The sequence below is a fragment of the Melozone crissalis genome, unplaced genomic scaffold (genome assembly GCF_028551555.1).
Source record: "Melozone crissalis strain CALT ecotype California unplaced genomic scaffold, PUWL_Pcris_2 ptg000026l_1, whole genome shotgun sequence".
Classification (NCBI taxonomy): domain Eukaryota; kingdom Metazoa; phylum Chordata; class Aves; order Passeriformes; family Passerellidae; genus Melozone; species Melozone crissalis.
This window is the reverse complement of record NW_026535804.1, coordinates 3,693,184-3,721,031: the sequence shown is the minus strand read 5'-3', so window position 1 is coordinate 3,721,031 and position 27,848 is coordinate 3,693,184. Positions and strand designations below refer to the sequence as shown.

Here is a 27,848-nt window from a genome sequence, read left to right as displayed (position 1 = left end):
CGGAGGAGGAGCCTCGGGAGGAGGGAGGGAGGGATGCGGGAGGAGGCGGGGGAGGGCCGGGACCGGCGAGCCCCGATTTGACAGGAGGAGGGAGGGAGGCAGCGGGAGCCGCCGGTGCGGGGACGGGGATGGCGTCAACGGCGGCCCGGGGAGCGGCGGCGTGAGGGGACAGCCCTGCCCGGCCCTGCCCACAGCCGGGCCGCACCATGGGCAGCGCCGACTCCAAGCTCAACTTCAGGAAGGCGGTGATCCAGCTCACCACCAAGACCCAGGTGAGGGCCGCCATCTCGGGCGGGGGGCGAGGGGGGCCGCGCCATCCTGGGAACCGCCGCCCTGAGGAGCCCCTCACACCCGGCCCTGCCCGAGACACTCCCGGCGCTGCTCTGCGCGGTCCCTGCGTGTGGGGCCGGGGCTCGGGGACCCGCGGGGCCGCGGCTGCAGTCCCGGCCGGCCCTGGCCAGGCTCTCCCAGCGAGGCCGTGCCCGAAGGCCGGGGCCGTGGGGCTCAGGGCAGGCTGCGCCCGTCGCCGTTTCACCGGTCTGTGGAGGGGCCCCGGCCGGGGGCAGCTGCCAGACGTGGCCGGGCCCTGTCACCGCCTCTGGTGACATCTTGTGCCTTGCTGAACAGCGTCTTGTGCTAACAGAGCAGACGCTGCTGTCATAAGGGATGTCCACAGCTCCTGATGTATTCCGCTTGCGGGTTTACATCACACGGTTTGCCACTGCTCCCTTTTCTGGATCCTTTCTCCCACCCCCGCGCATAATGGGTGGAGAACCTTGCCCTGTTTTTAGGTAATAGCTGATGGAAGGGGCTGTTGAGCAGCTGTGCTGTTGGCAGCTGAGGTTTCCATCTCTGACTTGTGAATTAACGCTTGATTTCTGCAGGCTGAGGTGGAGAAGGAGTTAAGTGAAAGTGAGGGCTGTGTGAAGGGAGGGTCACTGTCTAGAGGTCTAACATATGTTGTGCCTGTCCTGGGAGCTTGCTTAATTTTTGTTTTAAGTGGAGTGCCCAGTAGCAGCAGCAGCACACTGGCAGAAAATTAGTAGCCTGTCCTTCTGTCTAAGGAGCAGAGGGATTTTGCTCTATTGAGAAGTCACGTCTTGTGTTCTTCTGAGCTGCAATGGAGAACAGCTGTTATGATCCACCTTTAGAAGTAAGGCAGCTGCTAAGAAAACGTGGGGGTCATGGCAGAAAGATAGTTAATGATGGGGAATGAATTCACATGAAAAGGGTATGGATGCAAAGGAGTAAAGGGTGGTAGGAGAAAATCTCTGAAAACTCAAGAGGCAGAGGCTACTAGTGGGAAATTGAATTATAGATGGATAAGACTGTGAAAGAGACTGGAAAAAAACATGTTTATGCTTTCTAAAGCAGTATCACATTTATCTGCATTGCTAAAGAATGGCTTTTGTGAATATATTCTTAAAAACTACTAGCTGTAAATGTAGGTAAAGAGAGAAGTGGGAGAATTAATGTTTTAAGGCGTTCTTCCAAAGTCTCTCCTGCATTCCAAATAGTTCAGAGTATCCTTAGCTTTGGGCTGTCCTTCCTTCATGGAGAAATGTGCTTATAAAGTGAGGTTGGGGGGTGGTAAATCAGGCCTACAGGGCTCTGCCCAGTCTGCTGTTCACAAAGAAAATCCTGTGAGGCAATCCCTTGGATCAGCAGCCCAGGCAAGAGCACTCCCCTCCCCTGGTTTATCGACCTGTGTAAGGGAAGAAGGTTCACTGGGGCCCCGAATGAAAAGGAAGGAGCTAAAGCTTCAATCTTGGCTGGATTCATTTCACGTCTCTGTGATCTAGGTGAGACTGACTGCATGTGGAAAAGGGTGGGGTGTTGGCGCTCCCATATTTACATTCTGTAGAAGGGCACCGGTGTTTGCTTGTGCAGAACGCATGACTGGGCGCTCCTGGAGCCTTCTGATCTCTTACCAGCAGCAAAGCCTCCTGGTCCATGAGATCCTGGATCCAAAACCAGGCTGCAGTAATGGACAGAGCCAAATCTTTCCAAGCTAGTGGTTCACAACATGCTTTGCTTCTCAGCAGCCTGTCTCCTGTTTTGCAGCCTTCTCCTCTGACATTAGGGAGCTGGACAAAGAGATTTTCGCCAAATCATCTGTAACGTGAAACTCTGAGCTCAGAATGCACTGTGAGGTCTTCCTAAGGCTCTGTTGGGAAGAAGTGGTTGAGCTAAAGTCACTGTTCACTCATTGGTGAAGGTTTAGAGTTGGCACAGAAGTTAATTTTTTCTTAAAAATAAGTTTTTGTAATCTCCAGGCTTTTCTTAATTAAAAAATGACTGTTCCCATGTGAGCATTTAAAAAAAGTTAAATAAATCTGTAAGGAACATAATACTTGAATGCTTACAGCACATGTGGAGCCCAGAACTTGAAAGTGGAACCAAGTGTGGACACAAATGGAATTGACTTAATTGATTTTTTAACTGCCAAAGAGAGAAACTGTAAAGGTGTAAGAGTATTAAAAAAGGAAAATCACTTCAGAATTATTTCAGTGATTAAAAACGGCAGTATTACCAGAAGGAAGAAATTAACTTATGCTACAGATGTATATTTATAGTCACACATGGAGAAATGGTCTTTAGGCTTTTTATAAGATATGTATATATTACATTACTCTGCACACATTATACTGGTAGGCCCATCCCTTTGATAATAAAACAGATGTGCTTCATAATAGAGAATGTGTGAGCCCTCCCAAACTGCCCATAAAAGGGCTGCCTATTTAACAGCTGAAGGGAACGTGGATTGTGGATATGACAGTTCATCAGGGCTGGCCAATTGCAGGTCTGGGAGCTTTAAATGCTGGGGAACCACCTTTTCTTTTCCCAATCAGTTGGGGTTCCTGCCAGCAACCAGCCAGAAGATAAGCAATTTTGATCTTGTGTATCAGCTTGTTAGATTTTAATGGGAGCTATGCCTCTGCTTTTAAAGAGACAGGAGGACTCAAACATGAGGGACAAACCCCAGTCCTTTCCTTTTCCGTGGTGTGGAAATCCAGGAGTACAATGGGCTGTTAGCTTGAGTCTGATAAAAGCACAACTTGTGCTTGGAGAAAGGCTGGTCCCTGGCAGACCATTTCTTTCAGTGTTGAAGCTTGACTCAGCTGTCCAAGAGTCTCAGGTTGATCAAAAGCAAAGCTGTAACTAACACTTGACACAGCTGACTTTTGTCCTGGTCTTTCCCTGCCAGACTTCTACAAATCCCATGTTCCGGTTTCCTTTGCAACACTGTCTCTGCTGTGTTGCAGAGAGCACAGAACTGGTGGTAGACTTGAAGTCTCATTGATTCTGCACTGCTGACTGCAAAGATCCTATAGAAAAAAAATTATTATTGTTCTGAAGCCTGTGTAGAGGTGCTGTCCTTGGCTGAAGGGATAAAATCTTACTAGTTATTCATATTTAGAATAAGTCTGTCCAGAGGCTTTCCTTTTGCACAAACAGGTGGTACAAAGGTGTGTGAATTGCCTCAAACTAATCCCTGGCCCTGCAGCGTTACCTGATCTAAAGCTCAATCAGGTGCTGCATGAATGGTGATTCCACACCACAGTTCTGCCACATCTGGGGTGGAAAGAATCAACTGCTGTAACAGATCACCTGAGCTTGTGCAGTGCTGCCTGGAAAGCCCCTGCTCCAAAGGATTGCTGCCATGGCTGGTGGGGTGCTTAGTTGGCATGCTGGCAAGGAGCAAAAAGAGAACACACTGAGCAAGGCTAGTGGCTGCTTGTCCCTTGGTTCTCTGCTGATGATCTGCAGCAATCTTAGAATTAGTTCTAGGACAGTCCTCCATGGGGGCCTGGAGGAATTGTTAGGAATGGACATTTGATTTAAGTCATAAGTGCAGAGAGCTCTTGGTTGGGAGGAGGTACAAACACACACACACACACACACACACACACTCTCTCTGCTGGAGTTTGTGAGGAGCTGTGTCTAAAAGAGAAAGTGAAGGTGGTGCTGGTGTCAGGTTGAGGACAGTAACAAATAAGCGAGACTGTGCCTTGGGAGCTTTTCCTGTTTTTAGGACATGGCCAGGCCCTCTCTGTTTTCCTGTTTCCTGTGAGGTATCCTGTTTGTCGGGGGATTGCCTGCTCAGGCTGTGATTCTCTGCTCAGAAACTGGCATGAGGCTGGGAAACCGAGCATCTTCCTTTCCTAACTTCTGCAGCATGTGTGTGGTGTGCTTCAAAGAAACACAACATTTACAGTAGAAAACAAAGAAAACACAACTAGTAGAAAACAAAGAATGGAGGTGTCCTGAATGACTGGTTTTACCTTTGTTTGGCCAGCGTGCAGGTGAGAGGTCTTAATTGAAGGCAAAAGTCTCCCTCCTGGCCCGCTCTGTCACATCACCTCAGATCTGCCCACTGCGTCCTCAGCAGCACTGGGCTCTACAGTTACCTCACCCTTGTGGTGTGGAGCTTGGCTTGGGCATCAGAATCTCTCTGCCAGTCAGTTCTGTACCTTCAGCAGCCTCTGCCATGAGATGTGTGTGGGTCAGGAAGATCCTTTGCTCTCCAGATGTGCCAGTTGTGTTTCCAGAGTAGAGTCAAGCTACTGATCCCTCAGTTCTTACCCTCATTGCTCTGCTGGTGCAGAGCTGGTTGTCTGCACTGTGCTGGAGGAACATTAGGCTATTTCTTACCTGTGCTGAGGATTTAGCTCCTCGTGAGCTCTCTGGCTGAAGCATTGTCAAGGCTAGGAGTGTTCTGGGATTTGTGACTGCAGTGTGTGCTGTACCAACACTTGTACCTAAATCTTGACATTTCCAAATGAAGATCTCCCTGGCTGGTGAACAAGGCTGATCTAGGTCTGTATTTCTCTCCTCTGTGAGGCTGGATACAGTCTGTTGGGTGAGCTTAGTGAAGAAACGGATATTTCTCTAGATCCCCAGAGATGCTGCATGCAGAAAACAATCAGCTTAAAAACAGCCAGTAATGTTCTATCAAGGAGATGAATATTATGTGGATTGAGTAGCTTCATGATGCCAGGCTGTAATTAAAACAGGGGGCAGTGGGGATGTGAGTGACTCAGTGCTGAATCCATGTCCCAGGATTGTACATGGGATACCATCTGTTGATGAAGAGCTGACTTGCTGCAACTATTAAAAATGCAAGCTATTGGTGTTTTAGGGTAATCTGGTTGCCAAGATGGCAGCAGAGACAGGAATGCTGCTGTACATCCAACGTTGCATTCAGGGAATTGCCCCTTGTGCTTCCCTGCTCCAGGGTACTGCAGTCAGAGTTCCTCAATCCGTGTTGGGCTGCCATCTGTAAAACAGAGGCTGTGTTCCACCTCTGAGGAGGCCTCAGGCTAGTGGGAGGTAAAGGGATCAGTGTCTGCTGGAGGGAAATGGTTTTCTGCTCCCCCTCTAGATGAGAGTGAAGGCATTATTTATGCATGATGCCCAATTAGCAGCAATTGCTGCTTGCTGTTGTCAGTGGGAGTGGCTGTGGCAGGCAGCCAGGATGTACATGTGGCAGTTCTACATGAGGTTGTGGTGTGTGGTTTGAAATGGGGTGTAGGATTTGTGGGGTATGTCATGCAGCACACAGATCAGATTTCCAAATACTTGGCTCTTTTTGAGGAGTACGATTAGAGACGAGATGTGCAAAATATCCATTCCATTTAAGATTTTCATGCCCAGGTTACAGAGAGCTCAGCTCTTTCACATGTTCAGCTGAAAGTCAGGCTGTGAATATTGGATCGGATTGTTCCTACTGATCCCTCTGAGGACCTGTGATCTTGAGCCATTTGGGAAAACCTGCTCTTCCCTTGGGAAGAGGTTTGGTGGGATCTTGCTTTGGTGTCCAGGTGAAAAAAATTGGGTTTTCAACACTAGGGCTGACTTTAATAAGATGTCTGAACACACAAGAGTTTTTTTCTGGTTTTGTTTTTAAAGACTGGGGGGTCGTTTGGGCTGGTTCATTGCATGACTGGAAGGACTGGGACCAGCAGCACTGAAGCATTAAGGCAAAGAGCTGCAGGGCAATAACCTGCTGTACCAGTCTGAGGTAGCTGGCCCCTCTCACTTTTTGGCCTGCGGTGGTGGTGACACATCACATGCCTGTGGGCTGGGGCTGTTACTTCGGGAGGTGACAGCAAACAGGGCAGTGCAGCACTTCCCTGTGTCAGAGTTGGGAATGGCCTGTTCTCCCCTAAGTGGCATCTGAGCTGCGTTTAGACACAGCATAGAGCTGGACAAATTTTCTGCCTTCTACCACACATCTGAGAGTGGGCAGGAGTTGTTTCAATTAAACACACAGTCATATTTCTGCCCCTTTCATATCTGACATGCAAGACCCACCCAGTGGTGCTGATTATTGCCCTCAGCGAGCGCTGTTTGCTTTGGAGCTGGTGCTGGTGGCAGGCAGGAGGCTCCTCCTGGGCCCAAGCCAAGGGCTGGGGGTGCTCAGGTGAGCAGCTCTTCTGACCTGCCCAGCATGCCCACACCATGGCTGGTGAAACTCCTGGGACAGCTCACATTTTCCTCTTCTGAATGCAATCATGGGTCCATCTCTTTCACACTGCTTGTCACAAACAGCCATGTATTTATCCTGCCCCTGTAGCTCGACCCTGGGGTGGGATGGGCACTTGCAGCTGTGTTTGGGCAGTGCCCATCTCTTGGCAAGTATTAGCAGAAAATGTAGTGGAAAGAGGTGTTTTCCCAGGGCTGGGCTGGGGGCTGAGCTTCTGAGACCACAGGTTTGAAATGGATTTTCTTTGGTCTCCTCCTTCCATCTCCTCTTTGAATGGCACACTTAGTGCTTTTTAAGAACAAAGCCTTGGCAGCGACCAGCTGCACTGAGTCCAGTTCTCTATAAATATTTGATCCAGAAAGATCAATTGCATTTTATCTGTAAGTGCTTTGAGGTGTGTCTGTCAGTTCCATGGCTCTGTTTGTGCCCTAATGAGATGTCCCTGATTACTTCCTCGAGATTTTGATTACAACAGAAGTAATTCCAATGCACACTCAGGGCTTCCTTGACTTGCTCTGAAGGTGGCAGAGTGCACAAGGACAGCCTGGCCCATGTGCAGTGCTGAACACCTTGGATTACTGGCAGCAGTTGCAGACAAACATGAAGCCTCCTGTATGTCTGCAGGAATGTTCAATTTGGGAGATAAATCATCCAAAGCCCTGGAAACAGAGGCTGACATATAAAACCAATGCTAGTATGTTTTACTGAACCTCTTCTTGCCTCATCCCATCCCCAAGCCAGGCATAATTGCTGATGATTGGATCGTATGGAATGGTAGTTCCACATCTATAACCACATTTGTCTCTCCACAGCCTGTGGAGGCTACAGATAATGCCTTTTGGGACCAGTTCTGGGCAGACACAGCCACTTCAGTGCAGGATGTCTTTGCTCTTGTACCAGCTGCAGAGATCCGAGCAGTGAGAGAAGAATCGCCTTCAAATTTGGCAACTTTGTGTTACAAGGTAAGTTTGGTGCTGTTTTATTCTGTGGTGCTGTGATAGGCAGGGGTGTCCCTGGATCAACAGCACTGTGGTTTCCAAGGGATAACAGGCACCTTGTACCACAGAATGTGCTTGCTTTTTGTCCCTGTCTCCTCCTGAGGGTTCCTCAATGTTCCTCTCACAGGTTAGGACAGACCATAGCTGGTGTTTGATCAGTTTGGAGCCTTTTTCTTCTTGTCCCCTTCCTGTGTTTCACTCTGTCCTCTTGGGTCTTACCTGCTCTATATCTATAAACTGCTTCTTGCTCAGGGGACTTTGTAGAAAGGCTGCATATTTGTGCTGAGGCTGAAACATCCTCTTCCTTGTCTGCACCTAATTGTACCTCACCATGCACCACTCTGGCTTCAAGCTGAGAGATCGCAGAGGGATGTGCAGACTGTCACTGCGCAACTTTATCCCCTGCCTGGATAAAGTTTGAGGAAAATCTTAAGACTTTTCTTCGTTCTGCTGGGATATCAGAACATTCCTGATGCTGCTTCTGGTGTTATCACGTCCTTGTATGGAGCACAGGGACATTGAACAGCATTTCCTACCCTGCCAGGTTTGGCAAATTGTCAAGCTGGTGAACAGCAGCCTGAGACTTACTCTGCCTGGGAAAGTGCAGGTGTTAACAATGCTCCTGATTTGAGCCATGCCAAGAGTAGCCTTGAATTTGTAGTTTAAAACATTTGGAATGGCACTTTTCCAGTTTTAAGTAATCCCTTCCCTTTCCAGTTTTAAGTAATGCCTTCCTGTTTTTCTTTCCTCCTCTACAATATGTGAATGAGATTTACTGAATCATAGTGAAGGTACCTCTGACTGTGAATTGTAGACAGATACATGTAGAGGATACTTGAGAAAAAATATGAACATGAGGAAAACTGCAGTGTTTTTCCCCTAGTATTGGCTTCTGGCAATGAACTATTTGGGAGTTGAGAAGGGTTTAGAAGATCTGTAACCCCTTTGACTCTATGTCTTCTTTCTTCCAAAACCAGGAATAAAATACAATCTCTTCTGCCTACTGGAAACAGGTGTGTTGGGAGGCCTTGTCACTGCAGGACTGTTTATGCATGAGCTGTAGATCTTGGGGTATCAGTGTCATAGAGCCCACTCTAGCAGTGCTTTTGCCAGTCTGAGAGCCCTGACAATGTGCCACTGGACTTAGCAATGCTGTGTGTTTGTGAAGAAATGTCATTTACAGTCATGGTGGGAGATTCAGGCTGTACAGTATAAGTGTGCCTGAAGAAATGGTTCAGCTCAGTTAGTGTGTGACAGGCTGGGACAAACAGCACTTAAATACCCATTAATGCAGTGACGCAGGCGGGCAGAGTCACTGACCCAGGCAGTCTGCCATGAAAATAAGCAGGGACACATGACCTCATGAATTAAAAAGCAGCAAGGTGAATCCTTGTTAAATGTTTTGGCTTTCATTTCCCCTCTGTTTCCCCTTGGGATCAGGGACTAAGAGCAAGTGGGGGCAGTCGTGGAGGGAAGAGACTGCTTTTTTCTGTCTGTGGGTAAAACCTCCTGTCACTGCCTCCTGTGGCTGTAGTTGCTGCCTGGTGAGACCCTCATCTATTCTGAAAAGCCCAGGGACCCTCCACTGGCAGTTGCAGCAGCCACTGGATGGGCTGCAGGGTCTCAGCCCAGAAGCTCTTTTCAGAGCAGCAGTCCTGTTCACAGGGGCAGTGGGGAAACCTGGGCTACCACCCTCTTCTGCAGCAGGGCCTTGGCAGGTGCTGCTGGGGGCTGCATCCCTACACATAACACAGGCAGCAGCTTAGCTGCCAGCTCCTGAGTCAGGAGAGGTGCCTGCTGTAATCACACAGACAGAACTGTCAGACTCTGTGTTTCTGCCAGCGCCTCCCTCCGTGCAGCACAGTGCTGCTGCCTTGCTCCTTCCTGCCTGCATCTCATGTTCTTGCTGCAGCTGATTAATCTCATCTGCCCTTTTCAGTGCATGGTGTCATGGAGCAGTGCTGGAAGGAGCCTTCTGGTGCTTTGGCTGTCTGTCTCACGTGGCACCACACATGTGCTGCATGGATTAGCCCTGGCATTTGAGGTCTCTTGCAGTGGAACAGCATAAATTCAAGAAGGTCTGTTTAAAATCATTAACCCTGTTTTTTACAGTTTCAAACAGCCACTGTGCCATTAAGCTGAGAGCAAATGGACTCCCAGGAACTGCTTATAAATCTGTGTGAGGGTATCACTAGCAGGACAGACCTGCCTAGCTCTTGCTAACTTGTGCCCAGGCTAATGCTGCCTTCCTTGGTTTTGTTTCCTTCAGGCTGTGGAGAAGCTGGTGCAGGGAGCAGAGAGTGGCTGCCACACGGAGAAGGAAAGACAAATTGTCTTGAACTGCTGTCGACTCCTCACCCGTATCCTGCCTTACATCTTTGAGGACCCAGACTGGAGGGGTTTCTTCTGGTCAACTGTCCCTGGGGCTGGCCGAGGAGAGGTCTGTCTCTTGTCACTTATTCTTCCTTCTGGAGGGTGATGGGGAGGCTGCAGTGAGGAGACACTGTGTGTATTTAGTTTTATTCTCATTATTTCTATGTGGTCAGAAATTAGGTGGCACTTTCTAAATTCTTTCCCATCCTTTGGTTCTTGCTGCATCTTCTGGATGTTTCATTTGTGTGTGTAGCTGTAGGAGAGCACTGATATGTGAGGAAAGGCTTCTCCAGTACAACTGGAGGTATGACTCTTAGTGAATATGAGAGCTGTAGTGAAGGCTGTATGATTTTCTTAGACTGAAATGTCCTTGTTCCATTTATTACAGTTGATTTAAGTTTCAAATCAAAATGCAACAGGGTGTTGTTTGTGCTGACTTTACAATGTCACATTTAAAGTGAATGGTGCCAGAGAAGCTCTTGGCACCACGACTCAATACCCTGCCCATGAGCTGATACAGTTTTAGCCAGGGGCCTAACCTGGGAGATGAAGCCCATAGCTGAGCAAGAGTGGTTAAAGAGTGGTTGCATTTCTGGCTCTGTCAGTGAAGTGCATAACCCTGGGGAGTATTTCAGCCTCCCCACATTTCTTTGTCTGGACAGCAAGCACAATAGTGCTCTTTCTCATCTCTCAAAGGAGCAGGGTGAAAGTGCTTTAGGTTCTTCTGCAAATAGGAGGAATAGCAGCACTGAGAGCACAGCTGAATTATACCAGGAGTATGTATTTGCCTGCTTGCTCCCTCAGCAGCTGCTCTGTGCAGAGAGAGCCCTCTCCTGTGAGTTTCTGATCTGCGGGTCAGTGTGGCTGTACTGAGGTATGTGGTTCTCCTAAGTGCAGTGCAGTGTCTTTGGGGACAGTTATGAAGGGTTGGCAGTGGTTGGTACAGTATAAACTGGCACCTTTTGCTGTCTCTGCCTGTCACCTCTAATCTGGTTTGCCTGAGGGCACATCAAAAGGAAGTTCTAGGTGATGAAAAGGGAAGTCTTTGCTAGTCCTGCGTTGTGATTTGTGCGATTGGGAGGGTGGTGGTTGTCAGTCCTTTCATCCCTGCAGGGGCCAGGGAGCGCTGGTGAGGCTTAACAATGTTTTGGGAAGGAACATACAGGGGTGCCTGGTGCTCTGATCCAGCCAGGCTGCTGTTATTCCTGTTTTTCCACTTTTTTCAGCACCTAGAAAAGAGTTTCTCAGCCTCAGAGTGGTGGAGTCACCCCAAGGTGATCCAGCCCAGTCCACGTGTGCTGTGTTGGGGAACCCTCTGGAGTGTGGGTGGAGCTGTTGTGGTTGGGTGGCTCAGTCCTTTAACCATGTGCATTCAACATGTAAGGCTGGGATAACAAATACATCCCTGAGATGTTAGGGAAGCTGGAACCACATCCAATCTGGGGCAACAGCTTTGCTGTCTAGTGGCTGGTTTCTGTCTGGCAACTGAAGATGATGGTATGCCTGGACACTTAGTAAATATCTCTGTGATTATGCTTCACCTGCTTCATGATGGGGTGATGGATGGCAGAGCTTCCTGGAGCTATGGCTCCTCCCTCCTCTGTGGGAGTCTGTATTGTGTTCAGATCTACTGGTTTGTTGTGTGTCACCATTTTGGATGTGGTGATACCTGCAGCCTGCAGGGACATTTTTTCTGGCAGTCTATATACTGTTAGTAAAGATCACTCTTGGAAAAGAAATCCCCTTGGACCCTGATGGTTGTCATTTCACCTCTGACTGGGAGCAGAAGTCAAAGCATCTTTGCTGGCTCCATCCATCCTCGCTGTGCCTGTTCCTACATCCGGGCTCTGTTTGTGGTATCCTCCCTGCTGTCACCAAGATGGATTCAGAGCCACACAGACCATTATCTCCATGGCTGCCTGCTGTGATTGAAGAGCTGTGTGTTGTGCTCAGGCTGACAGAGGCCTGGCTGAGGTAGATAAGCTCCTGCCATTCCTGCTCTCTGCCTTTCCCTCCAGCACCGGTGTGTGGTGGGAAGGCCTCCCAGGCAGGATGCTCTTTGACAGGCAGGATCTGGCAAGGTTTCCCGTGGCAACAGCTGCAGAGGAGTAGCCATGCGTGCTTGGAGAGATTGCTTTGAATGCTGGAGATGGCACAATCCTCTCTGCTCACTCTGCTGTGGCAGGCTGGGACAGCCCCTGGCCTGATGCACACAGCCTCACCCTGTTCTGTAACCTCCAGTTTTGGGCAGCCCATGCAGAAAGAACTTTGAGGGGTTTTTTACCTTATTGCTGCTGATTGGCTTCTCCCTATTGCTGTCTCCATGCACCATCCAAATCACCCTCCTTCATAAATGTGAAACCCTCTCCGCTGTCAATGCTTCTCTTCCCTTTTGTATCCAATAAGCCAAGCCACCTGCCAAGGTGTACCCAGTGCTACTCTTCTTTTTCCCTGACATCTCCAGGCCTTTGTCTGCTCAGTTTGCTGTCATTAAAGAGCTCGTTCCTGTTCAGTCAGCACCTTCCAGGGGCAAATTTCTTTCCTGTACCATCTGGGTTTTTGTTCCTTTGTTCTTTTGTTCCCTCCTGTTCCTGTGTAATGTCTTGTCTCCCTATGTGTTTTTGGGGAGTGTGTCTTCTTGTGCTGTGACATATTGGTGTTAGTGTGTGCTCTTTGCTCACCCTGAACTGACAGTGCTCTCGTGTTTGTCACTTCAGGGAGATGAAGATGATGAAAATGCCCGGCCACTGGCTGAGTCCTTGCTCCTCGCTGTCACAGACCTGCTCTTTTGCCCTGACTTCACTGTGCAGAGCCACCGGAGGAGCACGGTGGTGAGTTGGAAGTTGAATCATGAGATTATCTGCATAGAGGCAGATTAGCTGCATGGTGGGGTGGGACCCTGGGAAACCCAGCAGCAGCTTCCTGCAAGCCTGCAGGCAGGAAAATACAGATTTGCTGAGCTTGACCCTACAGTGAGTGATATTGATCATCATTTTGGGTTCATGGTATGGTGTTCGTGGCTTCTAAGACAGATGTTCTGGGGATTGTTGCAGTGTGATTGAGTCTCAAATGGAGTGGCTGGCAACTACCCCCAGACTACAGTTTACCCCTCAGGAAAAGGTGGTTATGCTGGCAAACAATTGCTCTTCTGTTGTTGCCAGCAGAGCAGAGACCTTTAGCACCTTGTTCCCCTCTCTGGCAGTTTGGTGCATTCTGGGGCAGGAAGCAGCTGTTTGTCTGCTCACATGTGCTGTGATCTGAATGAGTAGATGGCCTCTGTTGTGTCTTTCCACCTCTTCTCCCTCTTTGTATCGTGGCAGCAGAGACATTTAAATATGTTCTGATCCTTGTGGTGACTGTCTGTACCTCAAGGAGTTTCCTGAAGCAGGGATCTTCTACCAGGTGTGCTAAGAACAGAGAACAGATTGTGGTGCATCTCCCTCCTTTTTCCCTGCAAGTGACTCTCATGTTTTTTGTAGGTTCAGTCTATAAACAAAAAAAAACAGTTCTCCTTTTTGGGATAGATCTGACGCAAACTAAAAATGAGCATGCTAAACCATGGGGTGCTTGATGGCTGCAAAATTCTGTGACAAATCTGAGTACTAAATTGATTGCTTGGGGTTTCTGAGTAGTAGAGAGTTGAAATCTGTCACCTGGGGCTGAAGGGGTAAGGCTGGATCAGAGCTACCCATGTGCTACGAGTAAGTGGTGCTGAAACAGATGGACTTCCTGTCCAGTGCTGTCACCTGGGATGGATTGCACAAGTCAGGGTGACAGTGGATTTTCCTGGGAGAGCCTCCCCCCACCACTTGCACCTGTGATTTTTCCCTTGGCAACAGCCAGACTGGTTTTTCAGGATTCTGGGCAACTGGAATTAGACACTGAGACTGTGAGTGATTTATGTTCCTTGCTGCTGGCTGCCCTTCTGCTGCCTGCAGCCTCTGTAGTCTTTGCTGAGCTGACTTTTTCTCTCTGGGCTTGGTCTGACTGCAGCTTAAGAGCAGAGGGATGGGTGCCACCATCTTCTGTTCATGGCAGAGCAGCATGTGGCCCCAGAGATACAGGTTGTGGTGGATGTTGGCTGAAGTACCAGCACCACAAAGAGGAAGAACTGTGAGACAGTGGGCAAAGGAGACACAGGACTGACCCATATTCCCACTGAAGTCAGCCCTAAAATTATGGCTGGAAATGTGGGCTCCTTCCATCATGCACAGTACTTTTATCTCTGTGTTTTGTCCCTTGCTTGCAAAGGCTGAGCTCTTTGAAGACATCAGCACCTACTTTTTCAGACCTGGGAGGGAGCTTTTGTACAGTTCAATTGTCTGGGTGCTTCTCTGCTGTTTTTTTCTAGAAAGAGGGGCTGAACTGCCTTGGATGCACCATTGTTGCCAATTCTGGCTCCTGCCTTCTGTCCTTCAACCTCTTATTTCTCCCACAGGACACAGCAGAAGATATCCACTCCATTGACAGCTGTGAGTACATCTGGGAGGCAGGAGTGGGCTTTGCTCATTCTCCACAGCCCAACTACATCCATGACTTGAATAGGTAAGAGCTTCTGCTAAGGCCAAATGGAAAGAAACTGGGCTCAGGAAAGGGAGATCTGGGGGAGATGAGCTCTCTTTGCCTCCTCGAGTATCCATGATTCCCAAGGAGCTTTCTGCTTGCTCCTTTCCAAGGTAACAGGATTGACAACACAGAAAAAAAGCCACCTGACCTTTTGAGTAGCTTTTTGTAATGTAGGGTGGGAGTCAGACTGTCTGCAGCAGGAACTGGGTAAACACTGCTGTTCTGGAAATGCCAAGGAGCTCTGTACTGGATTTCTTTTTTGTAAGGCAGTGATTCTGTTTAGCTCTGTGACAGCAGTATGGCTTAGGAAATTAAATGGGCTTAGCTCTCCCTCAGAAGGACTTTCTGGACAGGACTGAGCCTTCCTTGTGTGTTGTTGTGGTGATTGTGCCTCCTGTGCCCAGTCCCTGCTCGTGAATGGCTCCAGGCCTTTACTTCTCCTTCCAGGACAGAGCTGCTGAAGCTGCTGCTGACCTGTTTCTCTGAGGCCATGTACCTGCCTCCCTCCTCAGACAGCAGCAACACCAACCCCTGGGTACAGTTTTTCTGCTCTACAGAGAACAGGTGAGGGTAAAGGGCAGGGGCCTGGGTGCCAGGGGGAGAAATATCTTCAAATCCATTCCATGGAGTGTTTTGGTAATGGGTAACCGTAGGACTTGTTACCTCCAACATCCAGGGGCTGTTCTTTTACTTTGTCCCTGGCTCATGTGCACTCTATTAGTATTTCTGCTTAGTGAAGAGAGTTCCTCAGCAGAGTCTGAGCACGGTGCCCACTGGAGTTTGCTGCAGGACTGATCGCTGCCCTGTGGGAAATGGCAGGTCCCGTTCCCTGCTGTTCCCTTGGGCAGGGGGTGTGGTGTTGGTGGCGGATGAATGCCGCCCTCTAGTGAAATTGGACCTCTGGGACTTCAGCTCCTCCGGTGATACTCACTCACCCTAGGGGAGTACAAACCCGGCTAGGGGCTGAAGAAATATAGTTTTGTCTTTCCAGAGGCTAGAGAGCTTTGAGGTCCTTTCCCGTTTTCACATTTTGCACATGTTTCCTCTGGGAGCCCACGTGGCCTTTTTCACCTCCCCTCCCCTCTCAGCTGTAGTCCAGGAGCCCAGCTGGGAGCTGGAGTCTTGGCTCTTGGGTTTGAGCTGCTCAGCCATGGACTGCTGTCACAGGTTAGAGGAAATGATTGTGTTTTTTCATGGCCCCAGGCTCCTGGGGAGAGAAATGCCTGTCTCTCTCCAAGGCAGTGCCTTTTGTTTCCTGCTGCTGCCTTCTGAGAACATTTTCTCCTCCTCAGACATGCACTCCCACTCTTCACCTCGCTCCTGAACGTCGTCTGTGCCTACGACCCCGTGGGTTATGGGATCCCTTACAATCACCTGCTGTTCTCTGACTACCGTGAGCCCCTGGTGGAGGAGGCGGCCCAGGTGCTGATTGTCACCTTGGACTATGACAGCTCCACCAGTTCAAGTCCCACCGTGGATGGCACAACCACTGGCACAGCCATGGATGATGTGGATGTGAGTGATACTGGAATCTGTGTTTGCTGCTCTCCTGAACTCACTGGGGTCCTCTCACACCAGCTTGTATTGAACGTTGAGCTGTAGGACCCAGCACTGCTTGTTGAGTAGCACTGCTACTCCCTTTGGAGTCTGCTCTCTCTATTCCAATCCTGCTTCAGTCCTGTGGTCACTAAAGACCTATACAGATCAAAATACATGACTAGATTTTGATCACTGACTTAAATCAGGAGCATGTAAGTGAAAAGCCCATGACTATTCCATGCAGTGCTCTGTCTCTTTGCATTTAAAGCTGAATTACTCAGAGCAGAAAGTTGAAGTGAGAAACCTTGGTGGTTATACTTCAACTTCCTGAATATACCTTGCCAGTAAGCATTTCCCTCCTTTTCTTTGAATGCAGCCTCCTGGACCAGACAATCTGTTTGTGAATTACCTCTCAAGGATACACCGGGAGGAGGTAAAGTGTTCCCTCCTGCACTGTTCCCTGTCTGCTTTCATGCTGATTGCATTAGCCCTGGGCCCACCACAGTCTCTTTCCTGATCTGTTGGCAGGATTTCCAGTTCATCCTGAAAGGAGTGGCTCGCTTGTTATCAAACCCGCTGGTCCAGACCTACCTGCCAAACTCTGCCAAGAAGATACAATTCCATCAGGAACTCCTTGTCCTCTTCTGGAAACTCTGTGACTTCAACAAGGTGTGGATCTGCTTCTTGCTGAGCTTCACCCCAGCTTGGCTGTTGTGACTCTGGCTGGAGCAAGCCCTGGTGAAGGGCTGTGGTTGGAAGTTGGGAGTGGCTCTGGGATGCTGTAGTCATCAGCCCCTGATGCAGGTCTGGGGGTCTGGCTGTAGAGACAGCCTGGGAGAGGGGCTGCAGCTCCTGAAGGTCTGTGCTGGAAGCAGGTTGTGCAACAGGTATTATCATAACTCTACAAATAACACTGGTGTTGATGAGGTAGTGCATACACCAGCCTTTTTAATGTTCTTGAGGGACTGACTGTCCTGAGTCCTGTGGATGGTGCAGGGTATATACTTATGATTGTCTGAAATACTCCCTTTTCTTCCAGAAATTCCTTTTCTTTGTGCTGAAGAGCAGCGATGTTCTGGACATTCTTGTCCCAATCTTGTATTTTCTCAATGATGCCAGAGCAGACCAGTGTAAGTTGGTTATTTTCAATATTTGGAACAATTTGTGCTTGACAGTTGAGCTAGAATGTTTTTGAGATGCTTCCTCCCTACCAGTTGACAGCATTTTGAATGCATGTTCCTGACCTTCTACAGACATGGAGTGGAGTTGTCCAGTTAATTGGGTTTTAATGTTTGTAGGGGGCTAGAATCAGGACACAATCTATCCTGCAATATAGGGAAGGGAAATCCTTCCTTAGTATGCGTTAACATTTTGAGTCCTCTTATTGAAAATTGTGTCCCTGATCCAGTGAAGAGGGAAAAATGACTAATCTGCTTTGCTAAAGCAGAGTAGGGAGTAAATCAGGCATAACTCCATCATTGTGTAGTGCAGGGAAGTAGTCAGATCTTCACTGCTATGATGAAAGGTTTACATTAAGAACATAATGAAGAAAACCATCCAAGACTTAACACTGATAAGACTTAACACAGATGTGCTTGGGAAGGACACTGGTGCTGACAATGAAGGGAGCACTGTGTGGGATGTCCCTTATCAGGATGGTTTAGTCTGTGCAGTTTTTTATCAGTCCCATAGTGTTTCTCCTCTCTCCTCACTGCCCCCTCTGTGACATATTTTTCTGTTGTTTTTTCTCCTTGCAGCACGAGTGGGCTTGATGCACATTGGGGTCTTTATCCTGCTGCTCCTCAGTGGGGAGCGTAACTTTGGGGTGCGACTGAACAAGCCGTATTCTGTACGAGTGCCTATGGACATCCCTGTCTTCACAGGGACACATGCTGACCTGCTCATCATAGTGAGTACAGCTCCAGCACTCCTTGAACCCTCCTAGCTCCACAAATCATTGTCCACCTTTAATATACTCGCCCTCCCTAAACTGGAAGCCCACTGAATAGCTAGGAAGTGTGTGGGATGCACACTGTTAACCTGAGGTGATGTATCTGCCAGGGTGCATATGCATGAGGTGTAATTCCATCTGCATTAAATGATCCCAAAGAACAGGACTCCTCATGGTGCTGCACTGCTGTCATGAGGGGGTGAGTGCATGCCCTCTGCTCTGCTGGTAGGGAGGGCAGGAGATCTGGCCCTGTCCCAGGTAGACAGAGGTGTGTGGAGCACATCTGTCAATGGGGACAACAGTGATACCAAGCTCAGCTCTACAGCTTTGGGTAGCTGCAAGTTTCATTGACCTTTCAGTCAGCCCACAACACTGCCTATGAGCAGCTGTGTGGTTTGCAATACAAGCCTCAGGTGCTTCCCTTCTGTCATGTTCTCATTTGCCAGAGAAGAAGCTCTCAGCAGCTTCTGAAAAATCTCCAAGAGGAGATTCCTATTAAAAGGAGCAGGAAGAAACCTGCTCACCATAACTGCTCTTGATGCTATGTGTTTTGCTCTTGCATTCCATTAATCTCAGATCATCTCTTTGTTTTAATTATGCTTAGGACTTCTCTACAGACATGCCAGCTAAAGGTGGGAAGGCCAAGATTGCGAATGCCTGAACTGGTTAGAAGGCACTTGAATCTTTCCGTGTCTGAGGATATAATTAAAAATAGGACAAAGATTTGAGTTAGAAGTCTGCACTAAAATCAGGTGTAAAATCATTAGTTCTGTGGCATTTCAAGCAGCTATAAGGGTTCAGAGTCAAAGTCTATTGGAGGTGAAGGTGTCTCTTACTTCCTGGTGGTTTAGTTTTGTCCCAGGCTGCCTGAACATTGTTGAACAGCTCACAGTCAGTTTCTGTTTGCAGTGTTATAGGGCTCTAATCACATTCCCAAAGGATTCCTTGTAAATGAAAGCTTGTACTCCTGGAGCACGAGTCTGCAGTGAGAGCAGCCTTCCCCACCTGTGTAATTGTGGAGTGTGCAGGGCCCTGCCTAGGTAGGAATGGTGTCAGGAAGCGATTAGTGTGGGGGTGGCACTGGTTTTGGTTGAGAGGGTGCTTTCAGTAAGGTGCTGCCTTGCTCAAGAGCTCCTTCCTTCCACAGGTCTTTCACAAGATCATCACCAGCGGGCACCAGCGGCTGCAGCCCCTCTTCGACTGCCTGCTCACCATCGTTGTGAACGGTGAGCACTGTGTGGGGGGAGAAACCACAGCTCACAGTGCTCTCACTGCCCTCTCCCTGTGCCCCTCTCTGTGCTCCCCTGCTGCTGGAGGGCACTGGCCAGTGCAGATAAGATCTGCCTGCATGGTCAGCTGGGGCAGAAGGAGGGACAGCAGAGTCCTGGAGCTCCCTTGGGGAGGCAACAGGACATTTGCCAGCAGGCCTGGTGAGGGTAGTTGGCAGTACTGTCCCTTTCCAGCAGGGAGTGCCACCTCCTCACACTGGTGGTGCTTCCCTTGGACTTAGTGAGTGCCCAGGTGGCTCCAGCTGTGAAGCTTTTCAGGAGCCACAGCAGAGATGGTGTTACTAGTGTAAGCCTAAACAAAATCCTCTAAAAGCAGCAATGCCTCATTTTACCAGGCAATATCTCTGTTTCATTTGCTTTGTATTTGGAAATGTTTCTGTGGAACCATTTGTGCAAGGGTGGGAAGGTCATAAAAGCAACATTTTTAGTGGTGTATTTTTGAGAATATATACACCTTGGTTCTTTCCCTAGTTTTCATTTGCTTTGCCTCCCACAGTGTCTCCATACCTGAAGTCTCTCTCCATGGTGGCTGCTAACAAGTTACTGCATCTCTTGGAGGCTTTTTCCACCACCTGGTTCCTATTCTCTGCTGTCCAGAACCACCATCTTGTTTTCTTCTTGCTGGAAGTTTTCAACAACATCATTCAGTACCAGTTTGATGGTAACAGACTGCTTTATTTAGTGGGTTTGCACTAGTTTAGTCCAAGAGAATGTCAGATGGAAGTTCAGAGGAAGTCCAAGGAGATGAGAGGAGGTGAGAAGTGTAGAAATGAGCTATATAGTTGGGTTAGTAGATAATCACCATTGGGTCCTGGCCCAGGCAGATTTGGTTAGAACAAAATAAGATGGTAGCTAATTATCAGCATAACCTCAGCCCTCCTGCAGAAGGTGAGATGCACAGAGAGGAAAAGAAACAAAAAGTGAGTGTAACTCATAAGTTGTGACTGGCTGGATATTGCTGTGAAACTGCTCGTGTTGCTCAGCAATGTAGGTGATAGACAAAACAATTTTCAAGTGCCTCTCAGTTCTGCTTTGACAAATCTCTGGGGGCTTAATACCAAACCACCTAATCCAAAGAAAGTTCTGATATTTGCTACTTTCCAGGAAATGCCTTATGCTTTCCCTGTTAATAGCATAACAGTCTTTTGCCTAATAAATAATAAAGTAAGGTCCCTAAACCTGGTCAAAATTAAGTGTTTTGCTTTAAATTTGCTTATCAGGAATGGCCATTCTGCTTCCCTGATAGGAATCTTGCATGTGGCAATTGCCAAATCCAAAAGCAGCCTTTGTGAGTGTAATTTGTGTTTTATATTAGAGGATGGTTTCATTCCGTTCTGTACCATCTTGCAGGCAGTAAGAATTCTGACCTTTTGGCTTTGCTATTTCAAGCCTGTGTTTCAGATTAAATGCCCTGATTTGTTTTGTGAGTTCTTTTGAAGATGGAGGAATGTTGAACCTTGGCTAGTAACCTTTTCTTCTAAAATAGATGCTAATATGCGGTTTAAACTGTCCTTTTTCTTCTCAGCTGTTTGAATATCCCTCACCAAACCATTTCTTGCCAGCTTTCCGGCCTAGGAAGGATTTCACTGAATTTTCTGTACTGCTTTGTAATGGATAAGAGGATATTGAGCTCTGCTCTTTCTTTCCTGTGCCACTGCCTTTGTGGGTGGGAGCAGTCAGGCTTTGTGTAGGCAGCGAGCTGTGCTGGGTCGGCAGAGCTCTTTGAGCCCTACTTCTCTGCTCGTTTTGTTGCTGTGATTCCCAGGGAACTCCAATTTGGTCTACGCCGTGATCCGCAAGCGGAACGTGTTTCACCAGCTGGCCAACCTGCCCACGGACGCGCAGGCCATCCAGAAGGGGCTGCAGCGCAGGAAGAAAACCCCCGAGCCCATTTCTCGCACCAACTCCCAGGACGGGGTCTCCATGGAGGGCTCACGGCCTGCTGCCCCTGCTGAGCCAGGGACGCTGAAGGCCAGTCTGGTGGCTACTCCAGGTGAGCTTTAGTTTACCTTCGGGACAGGAGAGGTTTGTTTTCTCTGTGGGATATGGTGTGGACTCACCCTTTCACTGGGTGTGGAGAGATTAAGAGTTTACATTTGTGAATAACTTAACTGCCTTTCAGTCTGAGTTTCAGATCAGTTGGCCCAAGCTGATCACAAACAAACTGCCTTGAGTTTCTGTCCTCTCAGACTTAGTGTCCATAAGACCATTTGTCCTAATCTTGACCTGTTGCCTCAGGTTAACTCTATCCCTGTGAACCTGTGTTCCTCCTCCTTCTCAGGCAGCATTTTCATAGAGAAAAATTCCTTTGGGGTTGTGAAATCAAAGCTAAATCTTGCTTCTCTTGTTGAAAGGGGAGCTTTTCCAATATCAGGCGAGACACAGGATATCTGTGCATGGTGGGGCAGAGAAGAGCTTTTGAACCTATTTAATTAACTTGTGTTTCTGAGCTTTTCTTCTTTTGAACACAGGGATTGACAAGCTCACAGAGAAGTCCCAGGTGTCAGAGGATGGGACCATGCGTTCGCTGGAGCCTGAGGCTTCCCAGCTGTCCCCAGAGGGAAACCCACCTGCAGCCCTGAGTGATGGGGAGTCCTGGAGTGGGGTAAGGCTGGATGCTGGTGTGCAGGGAAGGTCTAGGTGTGAAGTGAACAAAAATGAGGGGTTAGAAGAAGAGGTGTGTTGGCCCATTGAAGAAGGGCATCGCATTAAAGGCAGCGTGCACACGTGCAGGGTGCTGGGACACAACGTGGTCCAGAAGGGCTGTTGCATCATCTTGGGTGTTTCATGTTTATGCTATGACACAAGAGCTGGGGCACTTGAGTGAGCTTTCTCCAACACAAAGACTATGACAGAGCAGTGAGTGCAGAATTGCCAGAGGATGTCCATGAGACCTCCTGATCCTGATGTTTCCAACTCAGGTTCTTACTGCTGCTTCTTTTTCATCTCCCTTGGGATGGAGAGCTCTACCAGAATCTTTTAACTCGCTGGTGCTGTGTTCCCAATGTGTTCCCATGAAGGCTAGGCTGAGGTGCTGCCCTCAGAGTGGCCTTGAATAAATTGGAATGTACAGAAACCCCAAATACTCCAGGACCAATTTTCTTACCCTTCCTGGCCTTGCCTGGTACCAGGTGAAGCCCGTGGCTAGCAAGACATCTTAAGCACACAATTAATTATGTTGTCATTAAATGAGATCTTGACTGAGAACTTGTGGAAGGTTTTCTTCTTCCAGCAGCCCATGAAACACAATCATGGGTCTTTCCATCTGTGTCCAGCAGCTGGCTCAAACTGTTCCCCAGCTGGAAAAGCACTGGCACAGCTCTAGCCCAAGCTGCCTGTTTCTGGTTGAGAAGGTAATGAGTGGATGAGTTTATTTGTGTGGAGCTGCAGGGTGGCTGTTGGAAGGAAGTGCTGTGCCCATTTGTTTTGTAGAAAAGTCAGCTCTATGCTGTAGCAGTGAGTGGTCAGGGAGCATTGCTAAAGGAAAAAGCCTCTCTGTTTTCACCTTGTGCAGAGATTCACAGTGATTTTAGAGGGTTATTTCCTTCCCTCCTTCCCACCATGAATATGGAAAGCCAAGTTGAGTGTGTCATTCCTCAAGAGGCAAGAGTTATTAGATAGGAGTTGCTGGGAGCCTCCCCTTGGAAAAATGCTCTTTAAGATATTCCAGAATGGACCTAAAGAATCCCAGAGATACTCAGTAGACAGAGGCTGAAAAATCTGTGGCTGTTAGCTATATCATCTCTGTGCCAAAAGAGAAAAGCATCCCTCTGAACAGTCTCTTGTCAGTGCTGTTTTAACTCTGTCACTGTGGATTGTTCCAGCAGTGTCAACAGTGGTGACTGGAGCTGTGACCTTCCACAGGGTCCTGCAGCTTCATCAAATATTGCCACTCTCTGGGTGAGAGCACATGGGTTTGGTGAATGAAGGTTGGGTGGGTTTGACATGTTCTAGAGACAGGCTGAGCTGTCTTTCCCAGTAGTGGTCTAGAAAGTCTGGGGGAATATCAGCAGAAAATTGATTTCTTACTCTTAAGTGTGATTAGCATTTGTTTGCTTTTATTTGTTAAAAATAATGTTTATTGATAGGAGGCATCACATTCCCGGAGGGATCGAAGGCGTCTCTCCAGTGCATCCTCCAGTGGACAGTGGACTCCAACTCCTGACTGGGTAAGGGCATCTGGACACAGGAAATAAATAATGAGAAAGAGTTGTGGCAGAAATGCCTCACACACCCTGCCCCTTCCCTGCCATCAGAGGCTTTCCAAGAGCAGCATTTCCTCACAGACACTTGAGGTCAAAGCTCCAGAACTTCATTTTACTGACATTTTCAAAGAAATATTTTATTTACCTGTTTCAAACCAATGTCCCACTGGTGTTATTGGGTGCCTCATAATTCTAGTGCTCCAGGATTTATTGTATTGCTCCTATGCACTCAGTTCACCCACCAGCTTTGTGATTATTGTAAACTTCATTTGTTGCAGAGATTGTGGAGACAGCTGTAAAAACCTGCTAATGCAGTGTACTGATTTCCCTGCTGTTTTCCTACCTACAGGTGATGTCTTGGAAGTCAAAGCTCCCCCTGCAGACAATCATGCGGCTCTTACAGGTGCTGGTCCCTCAGGTGGAGAAGATCTGCATTGACAAGTAAGGAGATTTTTGGAAAGGAAGGGCTGTGTGGTGTTTAAAGAGCAATGTGAGGTTGGCAGAGTTTGAATTTGGAGGGCCTCAAAGGGAAACCTTGTAAAGTTTAATTGAAAGCATCCTGGGCTCAGTAGAGTTGTTACTTGGCTTGCCAAACATCTTGTTTGTCTGATCCCTTCTCCACTGTGTTTCCAGAGGAGAGGGGTATTGCAGCGACCTGAGGAGGTCTCCATGGTGAGAGAAGGATGAGAATCTTGTTTGATGATCAGAAGGCTGGATTTATTGATATATGATATATAATACATTATGACTATACTAAAAAGAATAATAAGAGAAGTTGCAGAGGCTTGCTAAGCTAAGAATAGAATAGAATCTATAACAAAGTTCTGTGTCCAGAGACTCTGTCCCCAGCTTGCTCCTGTGATTGGCCCTTAATTAAAAACATGGAACATGAACCAATCAAAGGTGCATCCTATTGCATGTCACAGCAGCTGATAACAATTGTTTACATTCTTCTTCTGGGGCTTTTGCTTCCCAGAAGATGCACAAATCCCAAAGAAAAGGATTTCTGTGAAAAAATGTCTGCGACAGAGGGGGTGTGTTCTCCTGGGCCACAGCTCAGTGTCTGTGTTTGTTTAGGCTGGTCCTTCATGCTGCAGCACTTTTGGAGGTGTCTGTGGGACATGCTAAGGATGCTCCTGGTCTGTGTCTTGGCAGGGGTCTCACGGATGAGTCAGAGATCCTCAAGTTCCTGCAGCATGGCACCTTGGTGGGGCTGCTGCCAGTGCCTCACCCCATCCTCATCCGCAAGTACCAGGCCAACTCGGGCACTGCCATGTGGTTCCGCACCTACATGTGGGGAGTTATTTATTTGAGGTAAAGCAGCTGGGTGCAGCCTGGCTTGGTCTTTTCCAGACTTTTGGGAGGCCTACAGAGATAATTGCATGCCCTCAGCCAGCCCTGGCTTATCTCATATTTACAGGATAGGAAGATGTTTTTCCCTTGGGTGTATCAGCTGCTCCTAAACTTTGAGTGGGTGACATGAAGGGGGTTATTCTGGGAGTGCTGCTTGTTTAGGAACTGGCAGCAGCAGGGAATAGAAAAACTGCCCAGAGGGTCTGGTGCAGAGATTTTATGCAAAGCTCTGGCTTTGTGGGATGTTGTAGATACTGTCATCCCTGTAAGGTGTGTTGTCTCTCAACCAGTGATTTCCTTTTATGCAAAGCTGAAGGCACCGCTGGGCAGCCAGCTCCTGTAATCATGGCTGTGAGATTTGAATTCTATGTAACTGGCCTCAGGGAGTAAAGTGGCTCTTGTCTTTCTGTCTCAGGAATGTGGATCCCCCCATCTGGTATGACACAGATGTTAAGCTGTTTGAAATTCAACGGGTCTGAAGAGAACACTTACCTCTACTGAGAGAAATACACTGGATCTAAGGACTGTGGTGTGCTGCTTCATCACAGCTATTCCTGCATTTCACGTCCAGCTGAGAGACCAAAAGGACAATCACTTCATTTACCTCCCTGTCATTTAAAGCTTTAATCGGGACCTGCTTGGGCATCCCTCCCCCCAGCTCACTTCTCTTCCCTCACCTTTCACCACGAACCTTGAGTAAAAGATATCTAAGGGATTGTCCATTGTTGTGGTTGCACTAGAAATCAAGACTGTTCTTAGCTCCTCTGTTACTCTTTTGCTTCTGGATGTGGTTTGGAAACCAATCTGACCCTGTCCTTGCCCTGGTCAGAGTCAGCATTTAATTGAAAAAGACTAGCTGTAAATTAGGTGCAAAGGGAGAAGCTGCTATTCCTGCAGGAGACAGGGTTTGGAAACTGCAGTTACTTCCATGTAGCTCCATAAAGTTTCCAAGGCACCCCTTCTGGCTGCAGGTGTCTCCCTGGTGTCTCTGTTGCATATAGGGAAGTCTTTCCCACCTAAATGATGTTGAAGGAGAACTTTGTGTCTCAGTTCTGAATCTCTCTAGTCCTTTCCTGGAAAGCTGCTTGAGAAGTTTTGTTGGTGTGGGTCAGAAGTTTTTCCTTGGCTTCCAAGCCCAGCAGCCTGTCCTTCATGGTGGACTGTTGCAAAGGAGCCTGTCTTACTTTTAAAAGCCCTTTTTAATCCATGTGAGCACACAGGGAGGAAGGGACTGGCTCAGTGAGGGCAAGGAGAAGAGACCTGACTTAAACTCTTTTAAGTTTTCTCCCACTGGCTGAAAGGACACCGTCACCTGGATTTGAAAGGAACCATATCCTTCCATCTTTGCCTGGCAGGCTGATGCAATGCAGGGAGCAGAACGGTCTTTTGCACACTACTGCTAAGGCAAGGGTTTGAGGGAGCCACTCAGGGAAGTTGTAGGAGGAATTTGGAAGTTGTAGGAGGAAAAGCATCTCCATGTCAGTAGGGAGTGGAGAGTGCTGAGGCAAAGTTGAATTCTTCAGGGCATTTTGCTTATTGACCAAGTTATTGGATCTTGAATGTATTGGGTCCCAAGCATGTGTAAAGTTTGGGAAGCCAGAATGGAAACTGGTGGGAGATCTGCTGTAGCTGGCTTGCTTTAGCATCGTGGGGTTACACATTGGTGAGTGGAGACACTCTTGAGGTTTGAGTCAAATGTTATGTTCTGCTGGGAGGGGCTGCTGTCTTAGACCCACGTGGTCTTTAGGCAATGAAATGTGAGGGGTCCTGTCATGAACTGAGACCTTTCCATCAAAGCATAATCCTTGGTGCTCTTTTATTCAAGCTCTTGGGAGGATTGCTGGTCATGAGCTGTTTGCCACAGGTTAGGCCCAGTGGTGTCACTGCATGGAAACAGGTCGGTCACATGAAGTACAGGGACAGTGTGACACACTCTGTGACTTGTAACCCTGGCCTAACCCTCGCAGCTGCGGTGGTAACAGCACGGCCATCCTCTCCCAGAGAGCTGCTGCAGTGTGCTGCTGGCTCCCACTGGCCTCCAGTCAGGTGGTTTCCTCCTCTGGTCACTGAGAGAGAATGGAGTCCCAGGCCAGTAGAAAGTGAAATAAAATCAGAATGGTTTTCTGAAGGGTAAGAAATATGTGAAATAGAGAGAGGTTATTCCCCCATCTGCCTCCCACCTCCAACCCCCTTTGCCACCCAGCACTACTCCCACCCTGACCCCACCTCTGTTCAGGTGTAAACAGGGTCTGTTTCACTTGGAGAATCTCATGTATAAGAATGTGATTTGGTGGGGCCACACTCTGATTGTATGGCACTCGCACCTCACAGCTGGAATGGGGCCTCCTGTGTCCCACGTGCTTTGCCTCTTCCCTCCCATGGATCTGCTGCTTCTCATGATCTCTTCCGTCCTCTCTTTTCTGCTTTATTTCTTTGTGAATTCCTCTGGAAGCCTTTTTGTTTGTTTCTTGGTGTTTGGAGTCTGATCCTTGTTCTGTGGAAATCAACTTGCACTGTAAACTCTTTGCTTACTTATGGACAGAAAGATAAAGATAACTGAAACATGCACTTGGGTACTTTTTTTTTCTCCTTCCGCAGAGGGAGGTTTATAATCTTGTTTGTTTTATGTTGAGGTTTTTTTTTTGTGCCACTAGTGGACCGTGGGCTGGCTTCCTCTGCAGTGGTAATTTTTTTTATAATCAAAAATGAAGATTTGACTCTGGGAAATGAGCCTGAATTGTGTGGGTTTGGCCATTTCTGTGTTTATAGCATCATCAAAGATCAAACAGGATCAAGTCTCCTGAGTTAGTGAACCATGTGCTACAACCTTTGTGCAGTTGAGACCTGTAAAACAGGCACCCTGGCCCTAGGGGCTGTTAGGAAAGGACATGGAGGGCCTTGACTGTTTATCTGATCTGTGGTGGCTGTAGGTGAGAGTTGGAGCTGGTGGGCTTCATTCCTGTCCATGCTGATCATGTCTTCAGTCATGTATTCAGTGTTCATTCCAAAGTCACCTGCTCTGTGAAAGCTCAGTAACTTAAACCAGTGTTTTATCCATTAAACTGGATAAAATCCAAGTCATGT

The 27,848-nt window shown here is 48.1% G+C and overlaps 1 protein-coding gene across 1 annotated transcript; it reads left to right on the top strand.

Moving 5' to 3' along the window:
* The first annotated feature begins 69 nt into the window (after positions 1-69).
* Positions 70-27,330, top strand: HID1 (HID1 domain containing). Its single transcript, XM_054278802.1, has 19 exons — positions 70-272; positions 7,303-7,452; positions 9,758-9,928; positions 12,579-12,692; positions 14,300-14,406; positions 14,875-14,991; positions 15,720-15,942; positions 16,343-16,399; positions 16,495-16,635; positions 17,006-17,096; positions 17,724-17,875; positions 19,065-19,143; positions 19,703-19,867; positions 20,972-21,199; positions 21,678-21,811; positions 23,295-23,375; positions 23,761-23,852; positions 24,567-24,725; positions 25,180-27,330. The coding sequence occupies exons 1-19, from the start codon at positions 207-209 to the stop codon at positions 25,241-25,243; spliced, it is 2,391 nt and encodes a 796-aa protein (XP_054134777.1). The 5' UTR covers positions 70-206; the 3' UTR covers positions 25,244-27,330.
* Positions 27,331-27,848: the final 518 nt, after the last annotated feature.

What these genes read in the sequence shown, in the direction of transcription:
- HID1 (XM_054278802.1), top strand. Translation starts at nt 207, where the DNA reads ATGGGCAGCGCCGACTCCAAGCTCAACTTCAGGAAGGCGGTGATCCAG. An exon ending in TTCTGCTCTACAGAGAACAG is followed by an intron (nt 14,992 to 15,719) that starts GTGAGGGTAAAG and finishes TCTCCTCCTCAG; the next exon opens with ACATGCACTCCCACTCTTCA. An exon ending in AACTCTGTGACTTCAACAAG is followed by an intron (nt 16,636 to 17,005) that starts GTGTGGATCTGC and finishes CTTTTCTTCCAG; the next exon opens with AAATTCCTTTTCTTTGTGCT.